This window comes from Oncorhynchus gorbuscha, unplaced genomic scaffold (assembly GCF_021184085.1).
Source record: "Oncorhynchus gorbuscha isolate QuinsamMale2020 ecotype Even-year unplaced genomic scaffold, OgorEven_v1.0 Un_scaffold_1119, whole genome shotgun sequence".
In the NCBI taxonomy this organism is placed as follows: domain Eukaryota; kingdom Metazoa; phylum Chordata; class Actinopteri; order Salmoniformes; family Salmonidae; genus Oncorhynchus; species Oncorhynchus gorbuscha.
In genome coordinates, this window is record NW_025744481.1 from 179,503 (window position 1) to 196,437 (window position 16,935).

The window sequence follows — 16,935 nt, forward strand, 5'->3', positions numbered from 1 at the left end:
ACTTTTATTTATGAGAGGTATTGACATGTTGAATGCACCAAGCTGTCTGTCTAAACTACTGGCACACAGCTCAGACACCCATGCATACCCCACAAGACATGCCACCAGAGGTCTCTTCACAGTCCCCAAGTCCAGAACAGACAATGGAAGGTGCCATGACGACATGGAACTCTATTCCACATAAAGTAACTTATGCCAGCAGTAAAATCAGATAAAACAAACAGATAAAAGTACACCTTATGGAACAGCAGGGACTCTGAAGCAACACAAACATAGACACATGCATACAAATGATAAAATACGCAATATACACACATATACACATAGATTTTGTGTTATAGATAAGTAGTAGTAGAGTAGAGGCCTGAGGGCACACACTTAATATGTTGTGAAATCTGTTATGAATTTATTGTAATGTTTTTCAAATGTATAACTGCCCCAATGTTGCTGGACCCCAGGAAGAGTAGCTACTGCCTTGGCACCAGCTAACGGGGATTGATAATAAATACAAACAATTCTAATACTGCCAGAAAGATTCAAATCTCACCTTTCTGGTAAAAAAAATGTATACATCGGTGATGTGCAGTCACTTTTGAGGACACAAGCTCAAGTACACAGTACAAACATGATAAAAATATGAAAATATGAAAAATCATGTAAGATTTGTTTTCCTATTGAAAATAAGTAGGGGAATAGTGCTTGAAATTATTGAAATTATTTCTAAATATACTAACAATCTAATTCTAAATGACTTACTATAATATTTCACCTTTCTTATAACTGTAAAATAAATATGATCATACTTAGTGACAGTACAAAATTGGCACCATTTCGTATAACTGACGACAGCGCATTTTCTGTCCATCGTCCTCTGAGCAACGCAGAGATGCCATTCAAATGCCTGCTGACTCATTGCAACTTCAGCTTTAAGCACACATTGATTTTGGCTGTCTGTAACCAAGAGAAAGTGGTCTTGTTCAATTCCACTAAATTATTTTTTGTATTTTTACATGTTGAGAGCCCTAAATCCATCTGAGAACATCACAGCGAGATGACTGCTTTTGCTGCAATCGCTTGCAAGAACGTACGTCCACATACACGGGACACACAGACCACATGCCTGCACGCTTGCACATACACACGACAAACTCTCTCACTTACCTGGCTGACTTGAGTAAGTGCTTCAGCTAGTAGTTTCTGGTTGATTCCACAAAGGTTGGCCACTTTATCCTGACACTTATGATGCACATTCATGGCACAATCTACAAGAGAATAGAAAGAGTTACAGTATACTGTATAGGTAAATACAATGACAACACAAACACAACAGACACAGCACACACACAGCTCCCTACCTTCACACTTGAGGCCCTGTTTGACCAGGCCCCACAGCAGACTGCCACAGTGGTCACAGAAGGTAGGACTCATGTAGTTGTGGTTCTTGAAGCGGTGTGGCATGTCAATCTTAAAGCGCTCCTTCTGGAACTGTGACGGACACACACACAACTCATCAACACCCAGATCCAGCGGTACCAACTGGGGGCAAAACACCCGCCTGGGAGGGTACCTCATGGCCCTGCGCACCTGTCTCATCATCCCCATTTCTCTTCCTCGCTCTCGCTCTGTCTCTCTCTCTCCTGCCACGCTCTCTCCCCCTCTCCTTTGGTTTTGCATCCCGTGGTGTGATGCTTCCTGTAGTAGTGTCCGTGGGGGTCCCTTAGAAGGCCACAGACTGACAGACACACTTTCTCTTGGTCTCCTCTCCTGCTCTATCTCTAGTCTACAGATGGCCTTATTTAAGCCCCTCTCTCACTCAGAACATGCCCCTTCTCACCACTCCTCAGGTGTGAGTGAATGCAGAATCCCTCACTTTTGAATGTAACTAAGCTCCGTTATCTGTGCTCTTTTGTCCACTCTATTGATTCATATTGACTGGAATGTGAGGGGACCTCATCCGATTGGTTGCATGTCTGATTGATGCCTGCTAGTTTGGACTCTGACCCTTTGACACTTCGACAGCTAATGGCATCACAGCTACACACTAAAAACAAATGGTTCTATATAGTTCCAAATAAGGGTTATTTGGCTGTAACCATAGCGGAACACATTTTGGTGCTATATGGAACCTTTTGTTGAAGGTTCTATAAAGAACCATGTTTAAGTTTCTAAATATAATCTGTATGGAGCTATAAAGAACCCTTTCCTAATGTTCTATAAAACAGGGTTTCCTAAACTTGGTCCTGGGCTCCCCCTTGGTGCACATTTTTGTTTTTGCCTGTGCACTACACAGCTGATTCAAATAATTAACTAATCATCAAGCTTTGATTATTTGAATCAGCTGTGTAATGCGAGGGCAAAAAACTAAAAGTGCACCAGGGGGGGGCAGGACCGAGTTTATGAAACCCCGCTATGGTTACAACCCTTTTTGGGGCTATATAGAACCCTTTTTTATGGAGAAAGGTTCTACAAAGAACATTTCTCAATCTCAAAGATTATTTGTAGAACCTGAGAGTTTATTTATTTATTTTGGTGTAATAGCCATATCATATTGTAAAAAATCCATAGATTTTATTATTGTGTTTATTAACAAATTGAATCAGGTGTGCTAACTCTGGAACGGCTGGGGGTCCCTGAGGAAATCATTGAGAACTACTGACTTCTCAATTGACATAAGGCCATACGTGAGTCTTTTAAAAGACACAGTAACTGGCCATAGTCATATACACTGAGTATACCAAACATTAGGAACACCTCCCTAATATTGAGTTGCATCCCCCCTTTTGCCCTCTGAACACCCTCATGGTGTCGAAAGCATTCCAAAGGGATGTTGGCTGGATGTCCTTTAGGTGGTGGACCATTCTTGATACACACAGGAAAATGTTGAGCATGAAAACCCCAGCCGCGTTGCAGTTCTTGACACAAACCTGTGCGCCTGGCACCGACCCCTCCTGTCTCAGCCTCCAGTATTTATGCTGCAATAGTTTATGTGTCGGGGGGGCTAGGATTAGTCTGTTATATCTTGAGTATTTCTCATGTCTTATCCGGTGTCCTGTGTAAATTTAAGTATGCTCCCTCTAATTCTCTCTCTCCTCTCAGAGGACCTGAGCCCTAGGACCATGCCTCAGGACTACCTGGCATGATGACTCCTTGCTGTCTCCAGTCCACCTGGTCATGCTGCTGCTCCAGTTTCAACTGTTCTGCCTGCGGCTATGGAACCCTGACCTGTTCACCGGACGTGCTACCTTGTCCCGGACCTGCTGGTTTGGACTCTCTCCCTCTACAGCACCTGCTGTCTCTAACTCTGAATGATCGGCTATGAAAAGCCAACTGATATTTACCACTGAGGTGCTGACCTGTTGCACCCTCTACAACCACTGTTATTATTATTATTTGACCATGCTGGTCATCTATGAACATATGAACATCTTGGCCATGTTCTGTTATAATCTCCACCCGGCACAGCCACAAGAGGACTGGCCACCCCTCAGATCCTGGTTCCTCTCTAGGTTTCTTCCTAGGTTCTGGCCTTTCTAGGGAGTTTTTCCTCGCCACCGTGCTTCTACACCTGCATTGCTGCTGCTTGGGGTTTAAGCTAGGTGTCTGTATAGCTCTTTGTGACATCGGCTGATGTAAAAAGGGCTTCATAAATACTGATTGATTACAACCATACCCCATTCAAAGGGACTTTACATTTCTTTATTTTTTTCCCATTCACTCTCTGACTGGCACACATATGCAATCCATGTCTCAACTGTCTCAAGGCTTAAAAATCCATCTTTAACCTGTCTTCTCCCTTTCATCTACACTGAAATAGATTTACCAAGTGACATCAATAAGGAATCATAGCTTTCACCTGGTCAGTCTATGTCATGGAAAGAGCAAGTGTAGTTAACGTTTTGTATAATCAGTGTATAACATGTAATAGCCTAACTAAACAGATTAGATAAACTGGAATGACACTCACACTCACGGTTGCAGGGAGAGGGAGAAAACTCCACGTTGGACTGACACAGGACAAGTAAATAAGGAAATGTCCTAATCAATGAATGAATAAGTAGTCCCAACGTACCACAGTGTCCCGGCTGTTGGCGGCCGTGCCCGTACACCTGCCAATGATCTTGTCGATGCATTTCTTGTGGATGGCTGCATTGCATTCTGGGAGAGAAGGGATATGGAGTATATTGATGGCAGGTGAGCACCGTTCATACAGGCAGATATGAAAGTCACTGGTAGTGCTGTATAGTCTGCCCTGCAGTGTGGGAGTGTTCATAGCTACAGTGTTTATACTGTGTATCTATGATGGTGTGTGCATTGGTTTGTATAGCAGAGCAGTCCATGTTATTGTACACTTACGTCTGCACTTGTAGCCTTGCTTGTTGAGGCCCCTGTAGAATACAAAGGTATAGGAGTGAGAGATTATGGAGGGCCAGTGAAGATGATGATCACCTAATGATTAGGTGTTGTGCTGATGATGAAAGGAGATAAAGTGAGAATGGAGTACATACTGTACAGTCACGACCAAAATGATTGGCACCCTTGATAAAGACGAGCAAAGAAGACTGTATAAAATAAAGAACATAAATACTGAGCTATTTTGTACGCAAACAATATGGGGAAATTATATTATTTCATACTAATACAATTGCTCGGAGAAAAAAACTTTTTTAGTCATAAAATAAAATCTAAAAAAGATTCTTGGCAGAATTGGCAGCCCTAAGGATTCTTATGAATACAATCTAACAAAATTGAATCTGCATTAACATTCAGCTTTGTTTTAAGTTCATTTCTGCTTAAGGAACTGTATTGTGACCTTTCAGGGCTTCCTGTTTCACTGGGGTTAAAGGAGTTGGCCCATTTGTCACCCATCACCATGGGGATAGGCAAAGAACTCGCTAATGTAAAGAGACAAATGGTTTTTGACTTTCATAAAATCAGGCAATGTGTACAAAAAACAGACTGAAAAAAAAAATATATATACAGCTTACCACTATTAGGGAAGCAATGAAGAAGTTTATAACCACTGGAACAATGGTAAACTTGCCTGGCAGTGGACCCACGTGTATCTCGTCCCCACGCGCAGTGAGGAAGATGGTTTGGGAGGCAAAGAAAAGAGCAATGGCAACAGTTGGAGAATTACAGAACTTGGTCACATCCTGGGGTTGCCAAGTCTCCAAATCTAGAATTAGACGCCACCTCCATGCCAATAGACTATTTGGAAGGGTTGCCATAGAAAAGCCTTTATTGAGAGAAACCAACAAATGTAAACGCCTAGAGTTTGGTAAACGGCATTGGCACTTGGATTAGAACCAGGTGCTATGGTCAGATGAGACACGAATAGAGCTCTTTGGCCACACACACCAGTGGTGGGTTTGGCCTTGAAAGAAGGATGCATATGCAGAAAATAACCACATGCCTACTATAAAATATGGTATATTGATGTTACTATAAAATATGAGGCTGTTTTGCTTATATTGAGGCTGTTTTTATGGGCTGTTTTTTTGCTTCCACATGAGGCTGTTTTGCTTCCACATGAGGCTGTTTTGCTTCCACATGAGGCTGTTTTGCTTCCACATGAGGCTGTTTTGCTTCCACATGAGGCTGTTTTGCTTCCACTGGTCATGGGGCCTTGTTGGGCAGTCCATATGCGCAGACCGAAGAATATCAAGGATCTGGAAAGATGCTGTATGGAGGAATGGTCTAACATCCCTCCCAATGTGTTCTTCAATCCCATAAAACATTATAGAACAAGGCTAAGTGCCGCTATTTTTGCCAGGGGAGGGTGCACAAAGTATTGAAAACAGGGGTGCCAATCAATTTTGATAGCCATCTTTTTCTCAGAGCAGTTGTATTAGTATTTTTTTGAGCATACAATATAGCTCAGTATTTGTATGCTGTTCATTTTATACACTCTTAGAAGAAAAAGGTGCTGTCTACAACCTAGTGTAAAAGAGTGAACCCTTTGAAGTGCTCTTTTGGTTTCTACATAGAACCCTTTCCACATAGGGTTCCACATGAAACCCAAAAGGGTTCTACTTGGAACCAAAAAGGGTTCTCCTATGGAGACAAGAACTCTTTTGGAATCCTTTTTTTCCAAGAGTGTACAGTATTTTTTGCTAATCTTTATCAAGGTTGCCAATAATTGAGGTTGTGACCAAAATCAGCTGACAGTTGAGCACTGTTTATACAGCAGCAAACGGAGACTCTGTCACCGTCTCTACAGACACCACCTATTCTAGTAGAACACAACACACTACAGCACTTGAAAATAAATGACTTGATTTTGCAAATACACTGCTAAATGTTGTGCTGGTATTTCCACACAATGCAGGATTTCTGACCCACTTCCTTAGCCACCAACCCTAAGTCTAAAGTTAGATAGATAGGAGGAGATTACTAAGACATTGTCTAATCTTATCTCCCCACTCAGTCTCTCAGCATGAAGTAGACTGACCAAGACGTTGCCACTTAAATGAGATGAATGGAACCGATAATAAAACTTGTAAATATTGAATCACTTCTGTTAGCAACAAGCGAACAGATAATAGAGCTAGGAGTAAAGAGCCAGACGGCTGGACAGACTGAATAACTGACCAGACAAACTCTCTGCAGACGGAGCAGAAGGTGGGCTGTCTGAAGAAGGTGGCGATGAACTCGTGACATTTGACCTCGTGGATCTTGGCCTGTTTGATGGCTCCTCGCCTGCGGTTTATGGTGGGCCCCCCTTCCTCCTCCTTCGTGGGCAGCTTGCCCTCTATGGGGGACAGGGAGAGAAGCGTTAGTGGAGCGCTACAATTTAGAAACATGAATGTGGCGTTAGGAACAGTAGGGACAACATTTGGAGTGCTTCGTCCACTGTTAGTATGAGAAAACAGGCAAAACCTTATATAGGACCGCCAAGAATGTTTAGAAAACCGGAATTCATATACAAGACCTGTACATGACTGCAAGAATGTGTGTGCTGTGCCGTCTGCTCCGTCTGTATTCAAGAAGTAAGTGCAGTGAACAGATGAGAACCAAGGGAACAGACAGAAGGCTTCAGTGTGACAAACATCACATAAAAGATACATTCAAAACAGGCCAGGTAGGAAGGGAAAAGTGGAGGATGAGAAGAAGAGAGGTGGGCTTTGTCTCCTGACTCTCACCTGTATCAGTTGCTCCCTCCAAGAAGAACTGCACTGCCATCATCACCTTCCCTGAGGGCTGCAGGTCCACCTGAACACAAACAATAATCTGTCAGACACATAATTCAGGCAGGAAGGTAGAGAATCCGACTGCAGACCTCCTACCCAAAATTCAGCACGGCCGTTGCCCTTTTTGCAGCGCTCGGCGAGGACGGACACGCCCACTGTGACCTCGGCCAATGGCTCCTCGGCAGACTTCATCAGCAGCACCTGCAGGACACGCCCCTCGTAGATATGGGCGTCGAAGCTGGCCTTCCAGGCTGGGAACATGGTGGGCTTCCTCTGAACCAGGGTCTTACCACGCTCTGGAGAGAAGGAGGGAGAGAGGGAAAGAGGGGGAAGGAGAGAGAAAGGTTAGATAAAGGTTAAAAAGATAAGAGACTGATTTTTCATACTCTTGTGCAACATTCAAAAAATGTGCACATCTGTACCACACTGGTTACAGGTTACAATGTGATTCTATGGGACAATGGGACTGAAATAGTCCTACTATAACACAGTAATAACTACAGTAATAGTCAGATTATCACCGGTGGTGAGGGCCTCCTTCATCTTGATGGCACAGAAGGGGGGATCAGAAGGGGCCAGTGGAGACAGCACACCCAGGTCGTAGGAGTTGAAGGCAATCCGCAAGAAAGGCGCCATGGTGATGTGTCACTGGGCCACCTGTTCAAAGACATGGCCAAGCAGAATGTAACCACGGCAACATATTTGCAGTGACATGTCCGTCACTCAGCCTCCTGTTCATACGCACACGACAGCCATGATTCAGTAACATCACCATCTGTTATGAGGGGTATGCACACACACGCACACGCATGCAAACACACACATCCACCAGCATCAGTCACATGCTACTAATGTGGATAATTGTTTCATGAGTCAAAAGTTTGGACACACCTACTCATTTGAGGGTTTTTGTTTATTTTACAATTTTCTACATTGTAGAATAATAGTGAAGACATCAAAACTATGAAATAACACATATAGAATCATGTAGTTACCAAAAAAAGTGTTAAACAAATCTAAATATATTTTATATTTGAGATTCTTCAAAGTAGCCACCCTTTGCTTTGATGACAGCTTTGCATATTCTTGGCATTCTCTCAACCAGCTTCATGTGGTGTGCTTTGATAAAAGTTCATTTGTGGAATTTCTTTCCTTCTTAATGCGTTTGAGCTAATCAATTGTGTTTTGACAAGGTAGGGGTGGTATACAGAATATAGCCCTATTTGGTAAAAGTGTCACAACCTGATCCGTTTCAACTGTCCTTGTGCTCGTCTCCACCCCCCCCCAGGTGTCACCCATCTTCCCCATTATTCCCTGTGTATTTATACCTGTGTTTTCTGTCTGTCTGTGCCAATTTGTCAAGTCAACCAGCGTTTTTTCTCCTGTTTTATTCCAGTCTGTTTTTCTTGCCCTCATGGTTCTGACCCTTGCCTGTCCTGGCTCTGAGCCCGCCTGCCTGACCATTCTGCCTGCCTTTGACCTCGAGCCTGCCTGCTGCCATGTAACGTTTTGGACTCTGACTTGGTTGTGAACTCTTGCCTGTCCCCGATCTGCCTTTTGCCTACTCCTTGGATTATAATAAATATCAGAGCTCAAACCATCTGCCTCCCGTGTCTACATCTGGGTCTCGCCTTGTGTCGTTATAAAAGACCAAGTCCATATGCTGGCAAGCTAAAATAAGCAAAGGAAAATGACAGTCCATCATTACTTTAAGATGAAGGTCAAAAAGTCTGGAAAATTTCAAGAACTTTGAAAGTGTCTTCAAGTGCAGTTGCAAAAACCATCAAGCGCTATGGTGAAACTGGCTCTCATGAGGACTGCCACAGGAAAGGAAGACCAAGAGTTACCTCTGCTGCAGAGGATAAGTCATTAGAGTTACCAGCCTCAGAAATTGCAGCACAAATAAATGCATCACAGAGTTCAAGTAACAGACACATCTCAACATCAACTGTTCAAACGAGACTGCGTGAATCAGGCCTTCATGGTCAAATTGCTGCATAGAAACCACTACTCAAGGCCATCAATAAGAAGAGACTTGCTTGGGCCAAGAAACACGAGCAATGGACATTAGACCGGTGGAGATCTGTCCTTTGGTCTGATGAGACCAAATTGGAGATTTTTGTTCCAACTATCATGTCTCTGAGACACAGAGTAGGTGAATGGATGATCGCCTCATGTGTGGTCCCCACTGTGAAGCATGGAGGAGGAGGTGTGATGGTTGGGGGTGCTTTGCTGGTGACACCATCAGTGATTTATTTAGAATTCTTATAGCACACTTAACCAGCATGGCTATCAGAGCATTCTACAGCGATACGCCATCCCATCTGGTTTGCGCTTAGTGGGACTATCATTTGTTTTTCAACAGGACAATGACCCAACACACCTCCAGGCTGTGTAAGGGCTATTTGACCAAGTAGAGAGATGGAGTGCTGCATCATATGACCTGGCCTCCACAATCATCTGACCTCAACCCAATTGAGATGGTTTGGGATGAGTTGGACCGCAGAGTGAAAGAAAAATAGCCAACAAGTGCTGAGGATATGTGGGAACTCCTTCAAGACAGTTGTAAAAGCATTCCAGGTGAAGCTGGTTGAGAGAATGTCAAGAGTGTACAAAGCTGCCATCAATGCAAAGGGTGGCTACTTTGAAGAATCTCAAATATAAAATATATTTGGATTTGTTGAACACTCTTTTGGTTATCACATGATTCCATATGTGATATTTCAAAGTTTGATCTATTCACTATTATTCTGCAATGTAGAAAATAATCCAAATTAAAGAACAACCCTTGAATGAGTAGGTGTGTCCAAACTTTTGACTGGTACTGTATGTATCCATATGTGTGTATATTACAGGAGGCTGGTGAGGGGAGGACGGCACATAGTAATGTCTGGAATGGAGTCAATGGAATGGCATCAAACACATAGAGCTATTCATTTTACAGTAATGGTTATAACAGTTAACAAGTTATAAATGGTTAATAGTGAATAACAGTTCATTTAACTCAACTATGGAAAGAAAATGTATTTGCTTTATCTAGGATGGGAAAATCTTAAGTAGATTTTGTGTTCTTAGCAAAGGTAAAACTATGTATTTGCTCTTATGTGTTTGATACCATTCCATTAATTCCATTCCAGCCATCACTATGAGCCCGTCCTCCCCAATTAAGGTGCATCCAGCCACTATTTATGTGAGTGAGTATATTTGTGTGTGTGTGAGTGCGTATGTGTGTGTATGTATGAGTGTGTATGAGTGTGTGTGTGTGTGTGTGTGTGTGTGTGTGTGTGTGTGTGTGTGTGTGTGTGTGTGTGTGTGTGTGTGTGTGTGTGTGTGTGTGTGTGTGTGTGTGTGTGTGTGTGTGTGTGTGTGTGTGTGTGTGTGTGTGTGTGTGTGTGTGTGTGTGTGTGAGTGAGTGTGTGTGGGTGAGTGAGTGTGCATGAGTGAGTGAGTGAGTGAGTGAGTGAATGAGTGAGTGAGTGAGTGAGTGAGTGAGTGAGTGAGTGAGTGTGCATGAGTGAGTGAGTGAGTGAGTCTAGTTAGCGAGTGAGAGTATGGGTGTGTATGAGAAATAAAGATATTCTGAGTCACCTTAACAAACAGAAACTCTTTCTGTGACATGGGCCTAAACCTACTAATGAGAAACGGAGCTGAGTCTACGCCCTTCTCACATATCTCACATCCACATGTGACTTTAACCTTACTGACACTGTTAACCAAAGGTTCAACTTAAACTCTGATGGTTCAATCTCACATTAGAAGAACCCTAATCCAAACCAACACACACACACACATAGCCTACAATAGGAACACAGAAAACATGGCATTTAAGCACTTCTGTCAAGAACAGCCTCGTTTATCATTTTGTCAGTGAGAATGTGTGTATGGTGTGAAATGATAGTAGCAGGTGTTGAAGAATGTGTGTGTGTGATCTCTGTGATTCTCTCGGAGTGTACTGTAGCTCTGGTACTGAAGGTATTTCCCTGCATCCTGGGAGGGAGCAAGTCTCAACAAGTCCAAAGTCTAAAGAGGGCTCCTCAACAACATTCCTGTGTTTCTGTTCCCCAGCTTTACACCACCACCCATACACGTCAAAAATATGTCCGAAGACAAAGAAATGATGGCAAAAACAAGGAAAGAAAAAAGAGAAAAAGTAAGAGAGGACAGAAAAATGACAGAGAGAGGAATGACATTCAGCATGTATTAAAGCAGGAGTCGATGTGTTCAAGCTTTGAGCTGTGATGATTCCGGGTGTTGATCAATAATAAACTGTGTGTGTGTGTGTGTGTGTGTGTGTGTGTGTGTGTGTGTGTGTGTGTGTGTGTGTGTGTGTGTGTGTGTGTGTGTGTGTGTGTGTGTGTGTGTGTGTGTGTGTGTGTGTGTGTGTGTGTGTGTGTTACCAGGCAATCAGAGATTGGTGCCAGCCGCACCAATGTATCAGAAGGAAACGCCGTTCAACTGACGACCAAGGTCAACCTACAGGTGCCCGGCCTGCCACAAGGAGTCACTAGAGCGCGATGAGCCCAGTAAAGCCCCCCCCTCCCCGGCCAAACCCTCCCCTAACCTGGACGACACTGGGCCAATTGTGCACCGCCCTATAGGACTCCCGATCACGGCCAGTTATGATACAGCCTGGGATCAAACCCAGGTCTGTAGTGACACATCTAGCACTGTGATGCAGTGCCTTAGACTGCTGTGCCAGTCAGAAGGACCGATCATTTTTTAAAACATGAAATGCTCTATGCATTATGTGGATTGAATGCTGAAACAACACAGAATAAAACAATGAATAAAAGTCCCATGATGGTAGTGACCATTACTGTTTATCACTTATTAACCATCACTTATTGACATTACCTTATTTTAATAAAATATTTCAGTTGTTGTGTATATTACATTTGTTTTATTTGCTGACTTTATTATTTCATTCCAAGTCATCATCTCATCTCTATGCACCTGCTGTCTATGCGGTCTGACAAAATCACTATTTTATTAGTTCTTCAAAGTAAATAAAGCATACTTTTATGACTGCTGAAAACCTACCAGCAATCACTTAGATCATGTCTTTTCAGGTAGAGATACCTCACGAGGAAACTGCTCTGTATCAGTAGCATGTGAGTGATGGGTGAGCGTGCGTAAACTGCTCTGTACATCAGTAGCATGTGAGTGATGGGTGAGCGTGCGTAAACTGCTCTGTACATCAGTAGCATGTGAGTGATGGGTGAGCGTGCGTAAACTGCTCTGTACATCAGTAGCATGTGAGTGATGGGTGAGCGTGCGTAAACTGCTCTGTACATCAGTAGCATGTGAGTGATGGGTGAGCGTGCGTAAACTGCTCTGTACATCAGTAGCATGTGAGTGATGGGTGAGCGTGTGTAAACTGCTCTCTGTACATCAGTAGCATGTGAGTGATGGGTGAGCGTGTGTAAACTGCTCTGTACATCAGTAGCATGTGAGTGATGGGTGAGCGTGTGTAAACTGCTCTGTACATCAGTAGCATGTGAGTGATGGGTGAGCGTGTGTAAACTGCTCTGTACATCAGTAGCATGTGAGTGATGGGTGTAAACTGCTCTGTACATCAGTGTGTAAACTGTACATCAGTGCATGTGAGTGATGGGTATCATCTCTTACATCAGTAGCATGTGAGTGATGGGTGATCGCACAACCTTCTGTCTCTTACGTAGCAGGAGTAAAATAAACACAGACCGTACAAGTAGACGCAAAATGGATTATGGTCATTGTAGTTAATTATCATGTTTTCTGCGCTAAACTATGTAAAACATTGGCCTGTTGGAAACTACAACTCACTACTATATCACACAGTTCTGGCATGATCTAATTTATCTCCAGAAAATGTGCAGCGCAGTGTGCACATTGAGCTCACATTTTTAAAAAACGAACTAAATGGAATTCAAATAGGTTGGTCAATTAGTTGTTTGAAAAACTAAAAAGAACTGATATTTCGGTTAATCGCTCAGCACTATAATCTTGTCCACCAGCCGGTTCTCTCTCTCTCTCTCTGTATGTGGTATCAATGAGGCTGGCTGTGAGCTGATACTCCTTTCCATATCGCTTTCTTTCTTCCTCCTCTCCCATCGCCTGTGTCCACTGTCCACCTCCCTCTCCAAACACTTTGTTTGTTTATCGTGTGACAATCTAGTGAATCACAGCAACTGTGTTGAATAAACATATGCATATTGTCCCAATGCAGTCATGCATTCACACATCATCCCCTTCTGACTCACAGACAGCTGACTGACAACACCTCAAGACAATGACATCACACAGCTGCGCTACAGTACACTGGCCATCTTTAGCCTGGCAAACTGTGGCAGAGCTTTTTGCTAAATGACTAGTGCAGACTGGAAACGTGTTAGTTACTAGTCAGCCATGGGTAGCCAGGTGTATTTACAAGGCTGTAGATGATTCTATTACAGCACACAACGAAATAAGCATCACACATCCTATCAAATCACGTGGGTCTTAAAGCTGGACTCATGAGCAGTGACACTGCCATGTCACAACAAAGACAGTTCTTCCCCGTTGGACATCATTGCACATGTTGTAAAACAGCAGAGTTTATATTCCATTTTTGTTTTACCAATATGCTGGATGCTCCTACCCTCCTTCCATAAACAAAACAAAAACAGTAACAAATGCGCCTGGGGCCCATTGGTGCTGCTTCACCTAATGTGGACTCCAGCTTTAAACCGAACACTAATAGTGTGTCTGCTTGCGTGCGTGCGTGCGTGCGTGTGTGCGCGCGTGTGTGCGTGCGTGTGTGCGTGTGTGTGTGCGTGCGAGCGCATGTGTGGGTGGAGTGTGAAACTGTGTGTTAGTCCAAACTTTTATGTAGAGAATACAGATCTGGACAGGGAAGTGAAGCATCATTGCATCATCACACTGTGGAGATCAAACAAACGCAACAACGGTAGACTCATGCTAGTAGACATGCAAGAACACACACACCATACACAGAGACAAACACTTATTATAGCTGAGAGACCGTCACACAGGTGTAAGCTTAAAGAACCCCTCTGACACACACACACACACACACACACACACTAGTGAGACAGCAGTCCTGGAACAAGCTCATACGATCTATGGCAGTCATGGTTATTTCTTTCACAGCAGACCACTTCTAGTAGACTCTGCAGGAGACATAACCTGTAGTAGACTGTAGAGGACCTGGACTCTAATCTCCTCCTTCGTAACTCAAGGCTACTGGGCCAGTAGTGAACTGTACAATTTTCACTTGGGACATGTCCCCCCACATTCTGAAATTGCATTTGCCCCAAAACGAAGCCAGGGTGTGCTTTAGGACCATGCGGACGCCTCAGAGCGGTCTGGTAGGCTGTTTGGAGTGTTCATCTGACCTGATAAAAATATGTATATGTCCCCGTCCACCTTCTGTGTCACCATCTATAGTGCAATTTATCCTATAAAGTTGAAGTCTGTCACCAAACCAACGGGCAAGAACAAATACTTATGATCTAACAGAGAGACCGAAATGAAGGGAGAGATGGATGAACGGAGAGCGAGCGGTAATGACTACAGGCCTTCTTACACAGACTCATAACTCAAACTCTAATGGGGCCATTCAAAGTGACCACTATTCAGCCTGTTAATCTATGACATAACATCTCCAGTGCAGTCACAGCCAAAGCCATGCAGCTAGTGAGCTGAACAATGTTCCAGTCGGGGTATGATCTGTAGGTCCTTCTGTAGCTCAGTTGGTAGAGCATGGCGCTTGTAACGCCAGGGTAGTGGGTTCGATCCCCGGGACCACCCATACGTAGAATGTATGCACACATGACTGTAAGTCGCTTTGGATAAAAGCGTCTGCTAAATGGCATATATATACATATATATATATCTTCTGATTGTTGAGCAGCACAAATAAAACACGCACACTCACACAATGGGCTACACTCCAGGCAATGAAAGTGAAGCGTATGGATAAAGCCGATCACCCTCTGTGATGGAGGCTGCAACACAATGATCAGTCCAGTCTTTGTAGTGGGACACAACGGAATAAGATATTAAAGAGTCAATTTACTCCATGCGCTGGAACACACACACACACACACTTCCTTTTGAGAAGAATGAGATCAGTGTCTTCAACATCATCATCTGATCAGTTCAAGTTGGCCAACAGCTGGGTGTGCAGAGATCATGTCTTCTTCTTGTTTCATCTTTGCACTGTTAGTTGGATGTGAATGTGCTTCACCAACTCCAGTAGGCATTGTGATTGGGCCCAGTGGTGACTCACAATGCAATGCAACATGAAAGGGGGATTCCCTTAGCAAGCAAACCTGCATACAAAAGGGCCCCGGGGACCAACGTTTCACAGTCAAGTACCTTTCTTTTCAACACAGTTATTAGCCAACAACAAACATGCAGAGTCGCTCTGGATAAGAGCGTCTGCTAAATGACTTAAATGTAAATGTAAATGTAAATTGGTCATGAAATGTAAAGTAATTGGGAAATGAACTGAACAGTGTTGATAAGTGGATGCCTTTAAAACGGTTTCTCCATCAATGCCTTCTCACTGGGCACAGACGTCAATTCAACGTGTCGTGATCTTGAGAAACCCCAGAGCGCTTTGTAGGCTATTATGTACAGTATCATCACTCTTTTTCTACAAATATAAAATAATAGTTTCTTGATGTCTCATAATTGAGAAAAGTCTGGATTTATATGACCGTCTGTTCATAAAAAATACCCCGGCGTTTACAGTTTAGAAACATTTGAAGTATTCGTCAAGGCCAACGTTCTCTTGAAGGATTCATTCGTCTCTTGCACGTCATGAAACTGTAGGTTACTGTGCAATTTTTTTATCTGGAATGTGGCGCATGTCAGTGCCCGCCATAAACAACAGATAACATTACAGTTGTAGGCTAGTACTCGAAATACTAGTACGCTATTCGCGCAAGCTCAACTACTAGTACAAAGTATGAAGGCTATTTAAGCATTCAATAATCAATCCTGAAAAACTTCTCAAACTAGGTTGCAAAACGCAACAAAACCGAAAAAAGTTACAAAAATATATTTCCTCAATTGGCCGAATGACCGAAAGTCATTTTCCGTTGACTTACCTCGTCTTGCAAACGTGTGGATTATTTCTTGTTTCGTGAGTTTTCTTGTTCGTCTCTTCCCTTCAGTTTCTCGTCTGTGATTCTGTCGATCGAGGAAGTAAAGCTACTGCTCGCTTGCTCTCAGGCTTCTCCGCAGACTGTAGCGAAGTGACGTCGACCATACACACACACACACACACACACACACACACACACACACACACACACACACACACACACACACACACACACACACACACACACGCACGCACACACGCACACACACACACACACACACACACACACACACACACACACACACACGCACGCACACACACACACACACACACACGCACGCACGCACACACACACGCACTATACTGCACTGCACTGCGGATGCAGAAGTCTTTGCGGCAACCCAGAATACACGGGTCCATGTCCTCTTTTGGTTTCACTGATTATTGGTCATCTCCTGACTCCTGTGTGACATTGATCCATTGTATAGGCATCATAAAACATTTATGCCAATTGGTGATAATAATGAATTGCCCTCTTTTAACTCCAAGTTCTTCAACTCTTAGCTTTACAACAGTGCTTGGTCAAGTCTGCCTCCACTTCCCTATTGAATTCTACATTTTTTTATACCGTGACTTTTTTTAAGCCTTTCT

The 16,935-nt window shown here is 43.4% G+C and overlaps 1 protein-coding gene across 1 annotated transcript in view; it reads right to left on the bottom strand.

The window, feature by feature from the left end:
- Positions 1-16,444, bottom strand: part of LOC124016910 (protein kinase C delta type-like) — a 33,701-nt gene extending 17,257 nt beyond the window's left edge. Inside the window, exons 1-9 of the mRNA XM_046332247.1 lie at positions 16,289-16,444; positions 7,712-7,847; positions 7,287-7,486; positions 7,143-7,212; positions 6,592-6,751; positions 4,354-4,385; positions 4,070-4,155; positions 1,356-1,485; positions 1,162-1,262 (exon numbers count right to left, since the gene is read on the bottom strand). Coding sequence (XP_046188203.1) covers positions 1,162-1,262; positions 1,356-1,485; positions 4,070-4,155; positions 4,354-4,385; positions 6,592-6,751; positions 7,143-7,212; positions 7,287-7,486; positions 7,712-7,826 — 894 coding nt within the window. The 5' untranslated portion in view covers positions 7,827-7,847; positions 16,289-16,444. The remainder of the gene's footprint in view (positions 1-1,161; positions 1,263-1,355; positions 1,486-4,069; positions 4,156-4,353; positions 4,386-6,591; positions 6,752-7,142; positions 7,213-7,286; positions 7,487-7,711; positions 7,848-16,288) is intronic.
- Positions 16,445-16,935: the final 491 nt, after the last annotated feature.